Consider the following 19,887-nt stretch of genomic DNA (forward strand, 5'->3'; position numbering starts at 1 on the left):
TATTTACATACTCTTATTTTTCATCCACAGTAGTATAATTATTGCAGAAAACTAGAAAAATACTGAAAGACACAAACTGAAGAATTTTTAAGAATCTCTTAAATCATCCCTCTGTGATGTAACTGTTAATACATGTGGGTCTATTTTCTTTTGTTCTTTCGTTTTTCCCTCAGTTTAGATCAATTTGGTTTCTTAAAATCAGATGGTATTTTGATATAGTTTTGACCTTTACTCCTTTACTTTATTGGGCATCTTTTCATGTTTCAAAAAAACATATTTAACATTAGTATTTTATTGTTTTGATGCCAAAGAAATAATAGAAAGTGTGCACATGTTCAAGATACTCATTGATGTGTTGGTGAAGTGATAGTGTAATTACAGCCAATCCTGGTTCTGGGCCACCAAAATGCTCTCCTTAAAAGTGAAAGTCCCCAGAGATGCCCATGGTGTCTCTTCTTAGACTCAGAAACAATAGTCACACTGCATAGGAAGTGGTATGCCACAATTGTGGTGGGATATAATTGTTGAGCATTGTCACTAAGAATATTGTGATTAATTAATATTGTGTTTAATGTGACTAGTTACGGTCACGTCTCATTGAGAATGGCAGAGGCAGCAAATTGATAACAAGAAACTCAGAAAGCCAAAATTTGGGTGCGATGAGGTAGAACAAAAATCCTGATTTTTGTTCCCATGAGAACATTTATTGAAAGGTACTGTGTTTTGAGCAATGGTTTTCTTCCTTCTGTAATTTGTATAGGGAATTGTGTTTCATAAGCTCCACGTTTGCAGTGTGATTTAGCAGCTTCTTTGAGATGGAAGAAATGTGTATTTCTTAGTGTGTAGGAAGAGTGTGTGTTGGTGTGTTGGTGGAGATGGCTGTCTTAGAGTTATATGACCATACCTAGCCCCTGCTGATAGCCCTGATAGCAATTGTTGGCAGTTTAAAAAAAATTTATTGTGGGATGGGAAGAGGAAACAAAGGAGGAGGCTACAATGCTTGATAAGAAATGTACTCATTATCTTGCCCATGTAATTGTAACCCCTCTGTACAGTATTTTCACAATAAAAAAATTTTATTGTCAAAATTATGTACAGAGGGGTTACGTTACATAAGTAAGGTAATGAGTAGATTTCTTGTTGAACTTGTTACCCCTCCCTCATTTTTCTCCTACTTTCCCTCCCGCCATCCCTCCCCCATCAGTTGTACAGATCATTTCCAACATACTGCCTCGTGAGTGTCGCTGTTGCATTGGCTCCCCCTCGTCCTTGGTCTGACCATTCTGTTGATCCCCTGCCCTTCCCTAATTGAGATAAATGTATATACAATACCAGGGTACCAACATCAAGTTAAGCAACAATAGGGGATAAACCATAATAGGAGGAAAAATACAAAAGAAATAAGAAATCACATAGTGCATTAAAAATAGCAACAACTAAAAACCTCTTGTGTCTATGTCTTGGCGTTCATTTCACTTAGCACCATCTTATATGGTTGTATGTACATAGATGTTGAGCTATTATGTTCATCTGCTAGGATCAGCTTTTTTCTTTTTCTTTTTTTTTTCTTTCTTTCTTCTTCTTTTTTTTTTTGGTTGGTTGTGGGACTTGAACTCTGGACCTGGGCACTGTCCGTCAGCTCTTCAGCTCAAAGCTAGTGCTCTATCACTTGAGCCACAGCACCACTTCCAGTTTTCTGGTGGTTTATTGGAGATAAGAGTCTCACGGACTTTCCTGCCAGGGATGGCTTTGAACCATGATCCTCAGATCTCAGCCTCCTGAGTAGCTAGGATTACAGGCATGAGCCACCTTCACCCGGTTTTAGGATCAGTTTTAATTTCCAAGTTTTGCTTTCCATTGTCTTTGCCACTGCCTACCCTCATATTCTTTTATGCTATATGAATTTCCAGTGAGAGTGTTTTAAGTTAAGAAAGCCCTCACTCAGTTGATTTTGCTAGGGCACCCTCTCAGCTCCATCAAAGGCAAGGACTTGTGTACTTAGCTAAGGACAGTCAAGTGGCAAGAACATGACACTTAGAAGTTCTGAAGAAGAGGTTCTGAGTGTTCTTTCTTCTGATAGGAAGTTTGTTGGCTCCTAGGTAAGGACCCTTCGTGGGGGTATATATAGAGGATCAAATGTTAGGAGAGGCTCCTGTGTACTGGGAGCATTCACTTTTGCTGGTACTGTGGAGCCAGAGTAATGGAATTACTGAAGAGCAGGGGGAAGGGAGAAGAATCCTTTCAAAACAGAAGCCCCTATTCTCCAGCTCTGGCTGTGGTCACATTTGAGTTGTGGAGCTCCTCATCCAGGCTCTACTACAGCTTTGTGTTGCTCTTCAGGGTTCCTCCATGCCAATGCCTTATATCACCTGCTTGTCTGTGTGTCATGTCCATTATTCTGCCAGCTGAATTCAAAACAGCTACCCTCCAGAGGCTATTAGGAAGATATGTTTTGGGAGTTGTGAGTTATTTGTATTGTTTTCTTTTAATGTGGGGTGGCAGGGAGAGGAGGGAGCAGAAGAGAGTAGTTATGCTGTTATTCTTCTGAATCTGAGAAGCAACCTGGTCCCAGCTGATGTGGTTGGAATGGAGTTCCTCTCTAATGTCCACTTGTCTTTTGTCATGATGTGAGAGAGGGCAGTGAGACAGATTTATGTTCCCATCTGCTGTTGAGGTTCCTGAGTGAGACTATCTAGGTTTATTTAAAAATAGACCAATGCCACCTCTTCCTGAAGGGTGTTTGTTGTTTCTCCAGCTGTTGGTTCCTCTGTGGATATAAGTAGACTTTATGTGGTATTTCAGCCTGGGTGGCAGAGTTCTTGATCCAGCATATATAGGGTCAGTTAATTTCCATGTCTAAGGAGACCCCATTGCCCATCTGAAGCTGGTCCTGGGATCCCCCCTGCCCTATGGTGCAAACATTTTTGTTAGTCATGTGATACAAACCTACGAGCATTGAACAAGTTCCTCCATGAACAAGCAGATTTCTTTCATGGAAATGTGTGTTCTGACCCTTTATCACTGCCTCATTGACAATTGTGTGACTTAATACGTCCCATATTTGGGACTACTGGACCCAGACACATTTTATGTATGTGCTTTCAATATAGTGATTGACTTGTACGTCAAAATGTGTCATAATAATGTGTCTTACAGGGCACAGATGGATGATAAAAGAAATAAAATAGCATCCCTGGAGAAAATGAGATGTTAACTATAAAGAAACATTGAAAACTAGAGAGTTTAGGGGTATATAAGAAGGTTTTTTTCCCAGGTACATTAATATCTAATGATCTATCAAAATATTGTTTTAATTTTTTTCCTGAATAACACATCTTACATTAACAAGACCAGTTTATGTTTCCAGTTTGCTATTTTTAATATGTGTTTAATGAGGAAGAAAAGCAATTGTGCTAACCCTGCCCAGACGACCAAATGTGATGAGTAACACATCTCCAGTCTACTGTGGCTTTGTGCCCCTTGACCTGTGACCCCTGTCATCAAAGCAGGGATCCTGTCCACATGGACAGAATCCATCTAGACTGAGACAGAAATCTGTCAGTCCCACAGAGCCCTCTAATGGCTCAAACCTTAACAAGAGCACAGAATTTTCTTTGGGAAATGTCTTTGCCTTCTCATAGGAAGAAAATGGATTGGCTGGACAGCAGCAGGCTTATCTTGCTTATCTGTTTCATTTTTGTTGTTGTTGTTTAGACTTTGTTTTGCTTCATAAAAAATCCTAATTTTGTCATCTTTAAGTAGTTGTACAATGGAGTTACCATTCAACAAATCAGTCTATAAGTACAATGTATCTTGGTTGATGCCACCCCTTCATGATTCTCCTCCACTCTCTCAACCCCTTCACCTCTCCTCAGTGTTCTTAGTTTTATAGGATACAGATCAATATTATGACTGAATTCCTCCTTCTTATTCCTCTACCCCATGCTCTTGCCCCTTCCCCTGCCACCTTTCATGTGCCAATTTCCTGGTAATCATTTTGTTGGACTGTGAGTTTGTTTTTCTAAGGAATTCTCTCCTGCAAATACCATACTTCAGTAAATACATTTGGGTATACTTGTATATGACCTCATATGTATCTACTTGTACATTTACCTTAGTTCTGGTGTCCACATGTGAGCAAAAGCATTAATTATTTGTCTCCCTGGGCCTGATTTCATCTAACATAATTTTTTCCAGGCCCATCCATTTGTTTGCAAATGATATAATAGCATTCTTAATGGATGAATAATATTCCAATGTATATATATACACCACATTTTCTTGATCTGTTTGCCCATTGAGGGGCACTTGGGCTGATTCTATACCTTGGCTATAGTGAATAGTTCAACAATAAGCATTGTACAAGGACTTTACTGTATCTTGATTTGTAATTTTTTTTTTTTTTACTAAATGTCCAAGACTGGTATTGCTGGATCATAGGGTAGTTCTATGTTTAGTTTTTTTGAGGAATCTCCCAGGTGCTTTTTAGAGTGGTTGCACATGTTTACATACTCTCTAGCAGTATATTAGGGTTCCTTTCCCCTCACACCAGCATCTGTTGTTTGTATTCTTGATGATGACCATTCTAACTGGGGAGAGATAGAATATCATTGCTGTTTTAATTTACATTGCCTTTATGGTCAGGGATGTTGAGCATTTCTTCATAGGTTGATTGGCCATTTTTACTTCTGCTGAGTGGAGTCTATTTGGCTCATTTGTCCATTTGTTAATTGGATTATTGGTTTGAGGGTTTATTTTGCTGAGTTCTGTGTACATTGTCAGTGTTTGGCCACTATCTGATATATATAGCTGGTCGAGTTCTTCCATTCTGTAGGCTGTGTCTTTAGTTTGTTAACTATGACTTTTTCCATGTAGAATCTTTGTTTGATATAATCCCATTTCTTTCTTTTGTTTGCTGGGCCCCTGGAACTTTGTTCAGAAAATTCCTGTTTTTGCCAAGAAGTTCTAATGTTTCTATTCATTCCTGTAGCAGTTTCATGGTTTCAGGTCTTACATTGAGGTCTTTGAACCATTTTGAGTTGACTTTAGTGCAGAGTGACAGATAGGGGTCCAGTTTCAGCTTTCTGCATGTGGATATCCAGTTTTTCCAGCAGCATTTATTGAAGAGGCTCTTTTTTTCTTGCCTATGTTTTTGGCTTCCTGATCAAATATTAGTTAGCTGTAGGTAGGTATGTGGGTTTATTTCTGAGTCTTCTATTTTGTTCCATTGGTCCTTGGGCCTGTTTTTGTGCCTGTTTTTTGTTTTTGTTTTTGTTTTTGCCCAGGTTTGCTTTTGAGATTGGGGGCCTTTTGGTGACATTAAGGTTTCTCTTTGAAGTGTGCCTTGTTAGATGGAATTAGAACAGAACAAAGATAGAAAAAATGTCCTGAACATGTTGGGGCGGGGGTTAGACTATATTTTATCAGTTAGTCATCTTACTCATCACTTTTATCTAAGTGACTTTGTGAGTATGTGTGTAAACCATCAGAAGGTAAACTCACCCTAATTCAATTCTTTTCACTGTGCTGTAGTATTTGGAGAGCATGTTTGAGGATATCAAACAGTAATATTAGAGAAATTCCACATGGGTGATCTCATGAATTGTCATATCATGGCCTACCTAATGCATGGTTTGTTTATCTGTGTTTAACAGAATGAAGTCACAGAGGTAAAGAAGGAGGAGACTCTGCTGGATCTAGACTTTGATCCCTTCAAGCCTGAGGTGACACCTACTGGTTCTGCTGGAGTGACCCACTCACCCATGTCTCAGGTATCATGTTGATTTTTGCATAATTTGGGAAGACATTTTATACACCATTAAGTTCAAGAAGGTGAACAATGATCCTTAATCCCTTTCAAATAACACTCACCTGCTTTTCTTTTTGGTTAAGAAATACTTCCTCATAGGAAGGAGGAGCAGGAAGAATATTAATCAATAGTAATGATTCTGATGCCATTAGCTGTCTGTTCCCACAGAAGTGCCACACCTTGCATTCCTGTTTGCCCTGGAATCACCATTTGCAGGTGGATTAACAAGGCTCCTGTTTACTCGCAAAGTTATCCATGGTTGAATAGTTGATCTTATGGCTTCCTAAAATAAAGTTTCTTCTTTTGTCTTTAGGTTTATTCTTCTTGCTGTCCCCCCCCCCCATTTTCTCCTTTATACTTTACAATTTAAGGCATGCTTGAATTAACCATGAGATTGTACCCCAACAGAAATCTTTTTCAGTCTTGATAGCTCTGAACTTGAGGTTATTCTGCTTGTCCTACACCTTGCAGAACAGCCTCTCCTGTGATATTTACTTAGATGTGGAGCTGCCCCTGCTTACCAAGCTTTCCCTGGCTCAGTGTGTCTCTACCCTCATCTTTTCTCCTCTTCTATTAATTATTGAAATAAGATCCTGTGTCACAGGCATAGTGGTGGTAGCGGCTCTACTGATTCTCCTGGAAAAACCTTTTACAGTTATCTGCAATAATGGGAAGATGTTGATACAAAATTTAGGCTGGTAATTTTGGTATTTTTAGGGAACATACATTTGACTCAAGGGGAAAAAAATCTAAATATGCCAGAATTTGCTACAGATTAAATTAATGAAAGCGTAGTGTAAAACTCCACTTAGAAATTGAGGCCTATCCTCCCTCAGAAAGAATGACATTGCCCCATTTGTTAGGAAATGGAAAGACTTGGAAAAAATTATATTAAGTGAAGTAAGCCAGGCCCAAAGAAACATAGGTCCCATGGTTTCCCTTATTTGCAATAACTAGTCTGAGTCAAGCAGAAAAGTCAGTTAATTTGATGTTAGGGAAATGAACCCTATGATATGTATTCAAATTTTTTTTTTCTTTCATGTGATTGTTTCTAACACATTTATAAGATTAGTTCTTTGTTGCTTTGTATGTCCCTACCCCACGGTATAACCCCTGCTTTCACTGTATTTGATGTTGTTATAATTTGTGGAGGGGAAGGGGAAAAAACAAATCGTTTAAATAGGGTTACAGGTGGACCCATTGCAACAATGAGATGTACAAGTAGTTATGTCGAAAACGAACTTTAAAACTTTGGTGGGGTGGGGGGAGGGTTTGGTGGGGAGGTGGGGAGGGGAGATGGGAAGGGATGGGAAGGGGAAACAAAGGAGGAGGCTACAATGCTTGATAAGAAATGTACTCATTATCTTGCCCATGTAATTGTAACCCCTCTGTACAGTATTTTCACAATAACCCCCCCCCCCAAAAAGAAATTGAGGCCTATCTCAATTTCCTGAACTTGAAGTCTTTTTTGTACTTCAGAGTAAACCCTTGTGTGATGACTAAATCTGATCAAATAGAACCTAAGTATCTCCAGAACATGATGCTGAGTATAACCCATGCTTTGTTCTAGAAGGTGATTGGGTTTCTAAAAGCCTCTCTGTTGTAAATACGAACAAGGCTAATATGTCAGCAGTCAGAGGAATTCAGGAAGTCTGTCCCTAGTACTAAAGCTTTATAAAAGTAATTGATCTCTCAGATGAATGGCTCAGAAAATTATCTTTCTACTCTCTTAGAAGATACCTATGTATATTAGACTAGTAGAGAGAGGCCCTGTAAATTCATACAATTATTTTTTTTTTAAATAACTGTTTAGATTGTTTAATTCAGGTTCCCAAATATATCTGGTTGCAGAAATCTGTTTTAGGGAAGCTTTTCTTACAAGTCATTGAATTATTCTCTAAATCATATTTTGGAAGGTAGAAAAGTGGTCTTTGTCAGCAAGTATGAGATGTCCCTTGGTGGTAATGAAATGTGGGCAGTGAATGTCTGAGTAGCTCAGCATGAGTCCTTCCCAGAGCTGTGTCACTGCAGAAGCAGACAGACAAAAGAATCCATCTGCTTACCCTTCATAGTTCATTACTCTCATGGGAGAAGAAAAATTCCTGTGGTGGATTCTGAAAAGAGTGTCTAAAAGTCCACCACATTTTTCTGTGTGGAAATTTGAACCAAGAGAGAAATGACTTTTATATCAACTCATGATTAAATCGATCCACAAATGGTGGGACTTTGTGTGGACTTAAAATTAAATGATTCATCTTTTTTTTTCCAACATGGACCACGCCCCCCCCCCCCACTTCAACCTCTTAGTGGCTGAGACTATAGGTATGCACCACTGAACTTGGCTTAAAGATTCTTGCAGAATTAAAAAATAATTTTGATTAATGTCTTCAACAGTTTTTGTACTACTGTGGGGAGTACATTGCTGCCATCAGGGCAAGCTCTTTGGACTGTGTAGATTTTCTTTAGAGCCATCTAGTAAATTCCTTTGGCCTCCAGTGGGTGTAAGGAAGTCACCCATGGCTTATATCCACTTCCCTCTCTCCTTCTTCATTGAGGATAAAGTCTGAGCTGAGGGACCAATAGCACAGTGCTGTTATAGTCTGTGGTTCTCTTCTTCACTCACAATGATCTTTACCCATTGCTTACCTCTTGTTGCCCTTGATCTCTTCTTGCTGCCAGTAGAACATCTGATCTTGTGATGTTCACAGTGTTCATATGAGCTCTCACCTCCTTTCATCATCCGGAAGAGTGATCAGCCCCAAATTCCACATTGCTGCCTTCCCTTGGAGAAACTGCTGTGTTGTCTGCATCCTGTAGAGACCTACACTCATGTGTACTCTAAGCTTTTATTTTGTTAAATCTCTAAGTAGTTGCACAAAGGCAGTTTCAACCAACATGTCAGTGTATGAGTACAATATATCTTGATCAATGTCACCCCTTCCATCCTTCTCCCTCACCTCTCCCAACCCCACCCATCTCCTCAAGTTACCTGGCTCCATTTTTACTTTTGTACATGGACAATAACTGTATTGACCAGATACAAGTTATGGAAACAGCCCAGATGCCCTGTAAGCAATAAGTCAATCAAGAAACTGTGGTATATCTATACATGGAATGTTACTCAGTCATCAGAATAATACTATTTCATTTGCAGGGAAATGGATGGTTGTGGAAAAAATTAGCTTAGGTGAAAGAAGTCAGACTCTAGCTCACGTGTTTTTTATGTGGAAGTTAGATGTAAATTATAAACATATATGAAAACATATGCGAGGACATATATATGTACAAAACCAATTGTCCAGAGTATTATCTGTATTTCTTAAGGTTCTGTGGATCAAGAGAATAGAAACTCTGTGGATAATGAGAAAATGCATGTTAGATGCAAAATAGTTTATGTACACAGAGGTGTGTGCCTTTCCATCTTTGATATTCTCTGAGAGTTTACTAAGCATGAGACAAACCAATCTGCACAGAGATGTAGAGTGAACAGCTGAGTAACTTTAGAATAGGCTCACATCAAGAGGTAAGGGTGGGGGGAGCACCCATGATAACCAGAGGTCCTACTTTCTGTAATACAGAGTCTCAACAAGGCATCTGTCCACACCACTGGAAGAGTCAGCAATTACAATGGCAGTGCTGGGCTCCGGTGATGCAAAACAAGTTAGCAAATGGGGGTCTGTCACAAAAACAAGCATATTAAAGGGATATGAATTTAATTCTCAGTCTCAGAAGAAAGAAGAAAGGGAGATCTATCCCACTGTTCCCACTCACAGTGGAGGTCATTTGCACCATTTGGGTTCCTTCCTGTGAACCAATAAGCTTGATAATGAAAATCCTTGTAGCAAGTATAATTTGTTCATATGTCTTAGTGGGCACCCTGCTAATGGGTGTGATTACCAATTAATTGAACTGCATGCTTTGTAACTCAACACTCAGACGAACCACTTTTGGGGATTCATTTACCATCAAACTGGTCCTCTCAAAGGTGATGGGGGGCAGGGATAGTCACATGATTAAAATACACTCTCCTCCATGGGGTGATACACTCTAAGATCTAGTTATCTTCCTGTTTTAATGATGTATTCAAATTAACCCCTTTTTAGATGTGGGATGTATTTCAGTTGTAAGGTTGTCTCCTGTTTATGGAACACAAGGCAGATGGGTGACACCTGTGCTTTCCAGTGTGGTATGCGCTAGCTCTGTGCACCAATTTAAGCACTGTACTCACAATCTGAAGTGCTGAACTATACTTTACATGAAGCTGTTCAAATGTCTTTAACCCTCCAGAGTTACAAAGAGTACAACTACTTATTATAAGATTATAAAAATTGCATATATATAATAAACAAACTTTTGGTTCTGTTAAACTAGAAGTGCCCAGTAACCACTTGTGACAAGTATCTATCAGATTAGATAACACATAAATTTCCATCAGTGGTGCAGGTTCTATAGAATGGTGTTGTATTGAATGCTTAAAAATACTTTTGCTATCAAGCCATTTCTCACCTCCTTATATTTATCACCACCTCTGTATTTTTCTCCCACATTTGGGATATTTATATAATAATAATATTTTTGTTCCTTTTCTTTTCAGACATTGCCCTGGGACTTATGGACGGTAAGAGCTCTAATCACATGTATCTTGAGCTGGAAAAATGTGGAGGCCTCATTATGTTTTATTTCCCTTATGAGGGAAAGAAGATAATTGAATGCTAATGATAATCGAATCCTCTCATTTCCACAACCTCAAGATCTTGGTAGGGAAAAGTGTACTAGGGGTCAAGACTGTGGCATTGTGACCTTTGCTTCTACCTGTGAGATGGTAGTAACTGTAGGGATGGGCAGGTACCTGTGTGGTTGCTTTTCAGTAGAATGAAACAAGTGTGGATGAGAACAATGGCAAATGATTCTAACTACTATTTCATTATCACATGCAGTGAAGCTTGTATAATAACAAGCTGGATTTAAGTCCAGACTTGAATAGTATTAATGTTGGGACTTGGAACAATTTCTAAAATTCTCTAAGCCTCAGTTTTTCTTATCTATAGAATGAAGGTGATGGCAGTGGATTGTGTAGAGATTAAATGAGATATTTGTAGCCCAATATGTAGCACATAGCAATAAAAGAGATTATTATCCATGTTATTCATAGTGTTCTTTAAAACCACCTATGACTAAGTTGTCTTTTATAGTGAACTTATTTCACTCATGTATTCTCCCAAAAAGAGATGAATGAATTGGCATTCAGGGCATTTGAATTCTAGCCTCAACTCTGGCTTTTTTCTTAATGTCTAAAGAGTAATGCTATTTATTTTTAATTTTTGGATCTCCTATCTTTAGTTGGAGCTGTAATGTATTTTTCTTTCCTTGCTGGAGAAGGTGTGATGTGGGTAAAAGAATTATCTAGAAGGAGTTTCTGGCCGCTTTAGAAGACAAGCCTACTAGGAATATCAGGAATAATTAGTAATTAAATGATGACGTTCTAGACGTAATTATTCATTGTTTTTACTCTTCCCAACCAACCAAAGGATTTTGCTTGCATGTAGAAAATGGCTCCTAGGTTGAGGAAAGATAATTCTCAAGACAGAGTGGTTAATATCAGATGTTTCCTTCATTGATGTCCCTACCTCAGATTCAGAATCCAAGTGAAGGATGAGTTGGGGGAGATTTTTCTTTGTAGTTTGTCTTTCTGAGGCTGTGTCAGGTTAAAGCATATGATATTGGGTAATTGCTGTACCTGTAGAGGTTTGATGTCATTTTAGTATTTATTCTCAGACTTGCTTGCTTGTTTGACTAAATAAGCATTTCATACTCTGCTAGAGCGGAATATGTATAGTAGCCATAAAACATCCTTTCTGATGCTAGAAAATGGCAGAGGTTTTCTTTTGTGTTTCAATTATGATTTCTCCATAGTAGTCTTAAGTAATAAAAGAATTCCCATCACAAATACATTGCAACATATAATCTCAAACAAGTAAAAAGCCCTGGATTTTAGCGGAATGTTTTCTCTAGATAATATGAGATTTTAATCTACCAGTGAATTTTCCTTCCTTGCCTTATAATTATTCTTCTTTTTAAAACCCATACAGACAAGCACTGATTTGGCACAACCGGTAGGTAAATACCCAGAAAACTCTGGATTTCTAAAATATTTAATATGCATTACATACATGTTTATTCTAGATTGAACTTTTCCCCTACTATGTTGCTAGTCATGGATTTAGCCAATTAATTTAAAAGCTTTCTAACATTGTTGAACTGGTGTTATCCTACTAAAGAGCTTTGTGTTTTCTCATCAGAACTTGCCATGGTCTATTCATCTTATTTTTTTTTTCCTTTGCTTTTCTGCATATTTTAAAGACTGACTCTTCAAAAAGTCTTTCTCTGTGTAACCTGATCATGGAGGAAACTCCAGACAGTGGGTTGGCCGAAGAAATTCAAAGATCTCAAATTGATATAGGTGCATTTACTTGGGGCCCTGATGATAGTACAGAGAGTGTCAGCCAGGAAATGACCCTGAGTGAGTCTCAAGAAGACTTTGCATGTGTGTCTGAAGCTCAGCAAGACAGATTTTCCACCAGAATGTTTTCTTCCACTGATGGGTCCACTGTAGCCGAACAGAACGAGTGTGTCCTAGAGCCAGGCCTTACAGGTGGAAATGAACAGCAGCCCCCAAAGCCCATGCCTGAGCCTGGAGTTGCCATTACTACTTGTCTGGAGATAAACCAACCATGTGACTCAGAGGTTCCAGCTGTGAACACTGCTGGGCTGCCTAAAGAAGGCCATGAAGATACTGAAAGGTCAGACAAAGAAGGAGAGAAGCAGAAGATGGAAGATTCTGTGTGGGCATATATGGAGACGGGTCAAAAGGTAGATGCTAGAGAAATTGATGTCCAGGCACTAGGGGGAACTAAGGAATTTGCAGAGGAAATATATGGACATATAGAGAACAGGACACTGGTTTGTCTTAAAGCAGTCACAAAGCAACACCAGGATGCTAGTGAAATTGATGATCTAAGAGTAGGATGTAAGCAAAATATGGAAACCCATGAAAATTACTTGGAGGAAGCTGATCTATTAGAAAAAGACAATATAGAAAGTGTAGCTGTGGTAGGTAAGTGTAGTGATGGAGTCCAAGGGCTACATGATGGAGTTCAAGTAATTAATGGTTGTAAAAATATGGAAGGCTCTGGAGCTCAACCTGACAATTACGTAGATGTGTTGAATCCTTTTCTCCAGGCTGACTCTGTATCTAATATGGAAGATGCCAGTCCTGGAGGATGGGATTTACCTAGAAAAGACATAAAGAAAAATGTAATTGACCCTGCCAACCATGCTTTAGAATGTCACTCAGCACAGGGCAGTGCTGAAGCTGAAGAAATTCAGTGTGACATTGTGTTAAGTGCCTGTGAAGGTGCCCAAGATGAAAATCAGGCCATCTCTGCATCAATGAAATATGCAGAGGCAGTCGAGTCTAAGACGGACTTTAATTGTTCTCTGGAAACTAATGGCAGCAGAGGACCTCAGTGCTCACATGAGGGAGGAAACTCCTTCAAAGAGTGGTTGGAAAGTACAGTTACTGATAATGGTAGTCAGACTGTTAACATGCCAGAAATTGCAAAGACACAGGGAGTAATTGCAGATCAAATCAGCCAGCCAAACCTGAATTTAGTCATGGGTAATATGGGCACATCAGGATACTCTGGTATTCCAGATGGTCAAGCCAGTGAATTTGCCAGTTGTCTAGATTCTAATCACTGCTGGCCTCTCAGAGATGGGGAAGGCTTTGATCATTCCTGTGCACATTTAGATGTTGGAAGTCAGAAAGGACTGGAAGTGGACTTACTAACAGGTATCCAGGAAGAGCAAGCCATTATTAACTGCTCAGAGCAAAGCCTAGAGATAGGTAGACCATTGGCTCTGGGACCCTTCTGGAACACTAGCACTGAGAGTTCTGATAGCTCTCGAGACATTGACACCAACAACTCAGAGTTATCTGAAGATGAAATTGCTAACCAGAGATATGGATTGTTGTATCAAGAAATAGAAGCTGATAAAGACGAGGTACCTACCCCAATATGTAGCCTATACTGGCCAGAGACTTCTGTAGGTTCCGTTTTTCCTAGTGTCTCTCACCTCCTTCATTACCCATTCCGTTGATCTCCTTGGCAGATTATCATACCTCTCGAAATCTGTGCAACCCAAATGCAAATAGGTTGACAAAAAGAATCCCACCAAAGCCCCCAAATGGTTAGGAAACCTGGTGCTGATTGCTCATGCCTGTAATCTTAGCTACTTGGGAGGCTGTACACGGTAGGCTCATGGTTTGAAGAAAGACCAGGCAAAAAAAAATCTCATGAAGTGTTATTCTGAAAAGAACTTTAACAAATATTTTTAAAAAAAAAAAACCTCAGGGTTGGAGGTATAGCTGTGTGGTAGAGCACCAGCGTAGCAAACTGGAGGTCTTGAGTTCAAGCTAAAAATGTGCTAAACTACAAACAATACAGACCTATGTAGTGGTCCTAAAGTTTGTCACTGCATTAAGAACATATGAAATGTTCTCATCAGCCATCTGAAACTGCTATGATTCACCAAGATGACAAATTATAGAAATGTTGGGAAAGCTTTTTCTAACATTTACCACGAGCCTGAATAAAGAGCTGTTAGCTTCTCATGGCTTTTCTCTGGAACCGTCCGTCTCATTAATGAGAAAATCGATTGGATTAGCAATAATTGTAAAATTGACATTTCTTTTTTTGTCAGCCTATTTAAAATAATACAGCATGGCTTTTTGCATTTCCTAATTGCATTCATGCACAACAACCTTTTGTATTATTTTGAAGTCTGGTAGTCAGTACTCTCCAACTTGTCTAATGGATATTCACATAATCCTATAGAAGTAATGGAAAAAAAGTAATGCACTTCATTTTCCATTTCTGTTCAGGCTCCTGGTGGTTCATTTAATGGATTTACCCAGGTAAGATATCAAGTTTCCAGCAAGATCCTCTCCTAGGAATACTGATTTTTTTCATTGTGCGCTTTATGCCACTGTAATAATGAACAGTATGAGTACAAAATTTGACCCTATACTCAGAGAAATGGAAACAGACTAATAATTCTGCTGTCCGCTGGTTTCTCTACTGGTAAGTAGAGTTCTGCTAATCTGATTCTCTAAATTCATCTGTCCCAAAAAGGTGAGAGGATTGACTGGAAGTAGAGATGGAGCTATAGAAAATATGGTTATCTGACTCCTGGATTCAATTCTGACAGTCCCTTCACAGAGACCTCAACCTGAAGCTTGTCTCTGATATAATGCTTTCTATCTGAATGATAGACATGTAGAGCTTTCAACAATGTTCATATTAGGAATTCGCTAAATGGGTATTCACGATATATTCAGAATTGGAATTTGTGGATTATTATTATTATTCCACATGTGATTACTCTATTTTTCTTGTTCTGCTGTTTTCTAATGCTTCTTTTTTCAGACTTTGGCTTTGCTTTGCTGTTCCTTTTTCCAGCCATTTCTCTCTACCTTCTCTGCATTCTATCTCTTCTAACAGGTCTTTCACTCCTAGAATACTGTGAGTTTCCAGGAGTTCATTGTACTTGTGGCTGTGTTTTCCAATACAATCTTTTTCCTGTCATTATTTTTTTCTTCCACTTGCAGTATTTAACTATTCAGTTTCTCCATTTTGTATCTGAGACTTTTCTCAATGCCTAGTGATCTTGATGGAAGATTAAAAATATGTTAAAAGATCTGAATGGACAAAGAGGAGGCAACAATGCTTGATAAGAAATGTACTCGTTATCTTGCCCATGTAATTGTAACCCCTCTGTACGGTATTCTCACAATACAAAAAAAAAAAAAAAAGATCTGAATGGAAACTTGTAGACTGGTCTCACTGGCTGTACATGTCGTTGTAGGATTTCCAGATCATCTTTTCTGTCCAGGAACCTCTGCTGTGAGAGTCTTCCTCCCTCCCTTCTTTCCTTCCTTCCTTCTTTCCAGGCTTCCTTCCTTCCTTTTTGCATTTTACTAGAGCTGGCCCAAGTTCTTAGGCTAGATTCCTGTGGTTCCAGTGTGAGGGGTCAAATCTCAGCTGTACTGTGAAGGAGGTGAACAGAATGCTATAGAGAGCACATGGAGAGAGAGGCATACATTTTTTGTTGTTGCTGTTGGTCATGGGGCTTGCACTCTGGGCTTGGGCGCTATCCCTCAGCAGTTCAGCTCAAGGCTAACACTCTACCACTTGAGCCACAACACCACTTCTGGTTTTCTGGTGGTTTATTGGAGATTAAGAGTTTCATGGACTTTCCTGTCCGCTGCCTTTGAACTGCGATCCTCAGATCTCAGCCTTCTGAATATCTAGGATTACAGGTGTGAGCCAGCAGCGCCCTGCACCATACATTCTTACACTTAACATGTAAATGCTTATCGATCCTTCTACTTTCCTAATGTGCCTGTGTGTCCCAGCCCAAAGCCCAACTTCTCCAACCTCAGTAGAATTAATTTCATGTTTCATGCTGGGAAGGAAAGGACACAGCTTGGTTTTTAGAGTAGACATTATGTTGAGATCTAATCACGTTACTTGGCTTTGTGGCCTTTCTCCTGTCTTTCTCACACCTAACTTGTTTCTCATGGTTATTCATGCTTCTCATTGTAGGCCCACTGGACTACCCAATCAGTGACTTGGATTGATTCTTGGTATCACTGGTCTCATCACCTTCAGATACAGAGGGTTTGGATCTCCCAAATCTTTCATGGCTTGTTTTTGCCCATCTTCAGCCCCAGGGCACTTCACTGTTTTACAGTTCAGGCAAACCAAAGTGTGTAGCTTGCTTAAGTTGTGGCTGCTATGTCTTTGGGAATTTCTGAAGTTACCATCAAGTATTGGAACGTAAGTTGGTTCCTCTGGTCTACAGTTTGAATATGTGGAATGTGATTTCTGAAAGCCCCTCTTTTCTGGAAAATAGGAGGAGAAAACTCCGTAAAATCTCAGTGTGACTTTGAATTTGGCTACTTCTGTTTGGAAAAGCACAGGGACACCAGGGAGCACCCAGTCTTTTTGCTTGTGGCTTCAGTGGAATACCAGAAAGCTGTCAGATTTTCCTGTGTAACTATTACAAGCAACATGATTGAAAATGAAATGACCTTGACAGACGTGGCAAAGTTATTTCAACTCAACCAGTCAGATGATGAGTGCAAGGCATCGTGATCTATGTCACCCCTTCCAGCATGCTCCCCTGTCTCTCCACATCCCACACCCTCAAGCTACGCACTTCCATTTTCACATATGCACATTGAATTCATCTGCTCCTACTCTCCATTTTTCTGTCCTCCCTCCTCCTTCTGCCCTCTCCCTCAACAAAGCTTAGTGCTATTCCTATGATTAAACTATTCATTAGTGGTTTAGATGAGTTAGGCCATTGGAATCTTCCCTGGAGTGTCTAATACCTAAATAGATTGTTTTGTGGGCTTTGATTTTTATTTATTTTGCATAGCCAAGCAAAAAAAGGGAATCTCTGTGGCCTACAAAAACATGTTTAAGTGCTTCGAGTACATATTATTTGTATCAACAATGAAGCCTGAAAGATGCATTTTTTTATTTTAATTTTATTGTCAAGGTAATGTACAGAGGGGTTACAGTTACATAAGTAAGATAGTGAGTACATTTCTTATCTAACTCGTTACCACCTCCCTCATTTTTCTCTTTCCCTCCACCATCCCCTCCCCCAACTTGTACAGATCATTTCCAACATATTGTCTTGTGAGTATCGCTGTTGCATTGGTTCCCCTTTGTCTCACCATTTTGTTGTTCCCCTTTCCTTCTCTTCCCTAGTTCAGATAAACGTATATACAATACCCAGGGTACCAACATCAAATACCATGACAACAGAAACAAACCATAGGAGGAAAAAAAAAAACAAAGAAAATAGAAGTCACATAGTACATTAGAAACAACAACAACAACAAAAACCTCTTGTGTCCATGTCTTGGAGTTCATCTCGCTTAGCATCATCTTATATGGTTATGTGTACATAGCTATTGAGCTATTCTGCTCATCTGATAAGATTATCCTAGAAGTATACTAATTATTACAAATAAGGGAAACCATGCGACCTGTGTTTCTTTGAGTTTGGCTATTTCACTTAATATGATTCTTTCTAAGTCCTTCCATTTCCTTACAAATGGGGTGGATGTTATTCTTTCTGATGGAAACATAGAATATCATTGTATGTATATATATAGAGAGAGAGAGAGAGAAAATGTATATGTATATACCACATTTTCTTGACCTATTCATCTACTGAGGGGCTTCTGGGTTGGTTCCATATCTTAGCTATGGTAAATAATGCTGTGATAAACATAGTTGTGCTTGTAGCTTTAGTTGCCTTGTTTCTGGTCATTTGAGTAAATGCCCAGAAGTAGGATGCTGGGTTGTAGGGGAGCTCTATGTTTTGTCTTTTGAGCAACCCTCATACTGCTTTCCAGAGTGGTCAAACAAGCTTACACTCACACCAACAGTGTAGAAGTGTTCTCTTTTGGCCACATCCCCTCCAGCATCTGTTGTTATTAGAGTTCTTGATTATAGCCATTCTAACTGGGATGAGGTGGAATCTCAGTGTTGTTTTGATTTGCATTTCTTCTGTGGCTAGAGAAGTTGAGCATTTCTTCCTGTGTCTATTGGCCATTCTTATTTCTTCTTCAAAGAAGTCATTCTTTAAGTCTTTAGCCCACTTATTTATTGGGCAGTTGTTTCTTTGAGGATTTGTTGTTGGGGGATTTAATTTTTTGAGTTCTAAGTATATTTTAGACATAAGACCCTTTTCTGTTGTATGGCTGGTGAAGATCTTCTAATCTGTGGGCTTTCTATTGATCTTGGTAGCTATGTCCTTTGCCATGCAGAAGCTCTGCAGTTTCATGCAATCCCATTTGTCCAGCCTTTCTTTGGTTTGTTGTGTTTCTGGGTCTTTATTAAGAAAATTTCGGCCTGTGCCAAGGATCCCTAGAGTTTCTCCTATTCCTCCCTGTAATGTTTAAAGGATGTCTGCTTTTACCTCAAAGTCTTTTATCCATTTGGAGTTGATTCTGGTGCAGGTGATATATAAGGATCTAACTTTAATTTTCTACAGGTGTTTAACCAATTTTGCCAGCACCATTTACTGAAGAGGTGTCTTTCTTCCATTCTACTTTTTTTTAGCTTCCTTATTGAAGATTATGTGGCCATAGGTCTGCAGGTTCATTTCTGGGTCTTCAATTCTATTCCATTGGTCCTCAGGTCTGTTCTTGTGCCAATACCAAGCTGTTTTGATTTCTGTAGCCTTGTAGTAGAGTTTGAAGTCTGGTATTGATGTTCTTCCGGCACTATTCTTTCTGTTAAGGATTGCTTTTGCTATTTGGGGTTTTTTATTGTTCCATATGACTTTTTGGATTGCTTCCTCTATTTCATTAAACAATAAAACTGGGATATTGATGTGTGTTGCCATGAATTTGTAGATAGCCTTTGTCAGTATTGCCATCTTCATTTATTTATTTATTTTATTTATTTATTTATTTTTTTAGGTTACATATTTTTCTTTCAAATATAGTACACTTAGTGTTGTCATTCCATTTGAATCTTAGGTTTGAAATAAACATGGCACAGTGTAATATTTTACAGTTCTATAATCCCAATAAACATCAAATCACACACACACATACATACACACACAAACACAAATCTTTTCTGTCTTATTCACAGTTTTGCTTCATGAGCTCACATCAGTACCAAACACATAGCATATAGTCTGCAAATATTTGTTGAATAAATGTAATTACATGTTAATCACTCCCTAAAGTACTAAGATTCCTAAAGTACTAAGTACTCCCTAAAGTACTAAGAGTATTTTTATAAGTATAAAGGACAATAACTAATTTGATTTAAGGTAAATCATGATAAAATCTGAGTAAATGATCTCCCAGAAACTAGATTATTTTTGTGTCTTTTTTTAGTATGTTCCAAAATTCATAATAGTTCAGAGTAAAAATTGCCCCTGCATTCAGATAAAAGGTGGGATTACTACTACTGTTTATG

At 38.8% G+C, this 19,887-nt stretch overlaps 1 protein-coding gene across 1 annotated transcript in view; it reads left to right on the forward strand.

Annotated features, from left to right (window-relative positions):
* Amph (amphiphysin) overlaps positions 1 to 19,887 on the forward strand; it is a 136,420-nt gene that overhangs the window by 89,873 nt on the left and 26,660 nt on the right. Inside the window, exons 12-15 of the mRNA XM_042695084.1 lie at positions 5,655 to 5,771; positions 10,404 to 10,427; positions 11,899 to 11,922; positions 14,754 to 14,786. Of these exons, the coding sequence (XP_042551018.1) occupies positions 5,655 to 5,771; positions 10,404 to 10,427; positions 11,899 to 11,922; positions 14,754 to 14,786 (198 nt within the window). The remainder of the gene's footprint in view (positions 1 to 5,654; positions 5,772 to 10,403; positions 10,428 to 11,898; positions 11,923 to 14,753; positions 14,787 to 19,887) is intronic.

This window comes from Dipodomys spectabilis, unplaced genomic scaffold (genome assembly GCF_019054845.1).
Source record: "Dipodomys spectabilis isolate Male_0828 unplaced genomic scaffold, ASM1905484v1 ptg000178l, whole genome shotgun sequence".
Classification (NCBI taxonomy): Eukaryota; Metazoa; Chordata; class Mammalia; order Rodentia; family Heteromyidae; genus Dipodomys; species Dipodomys spectabilis.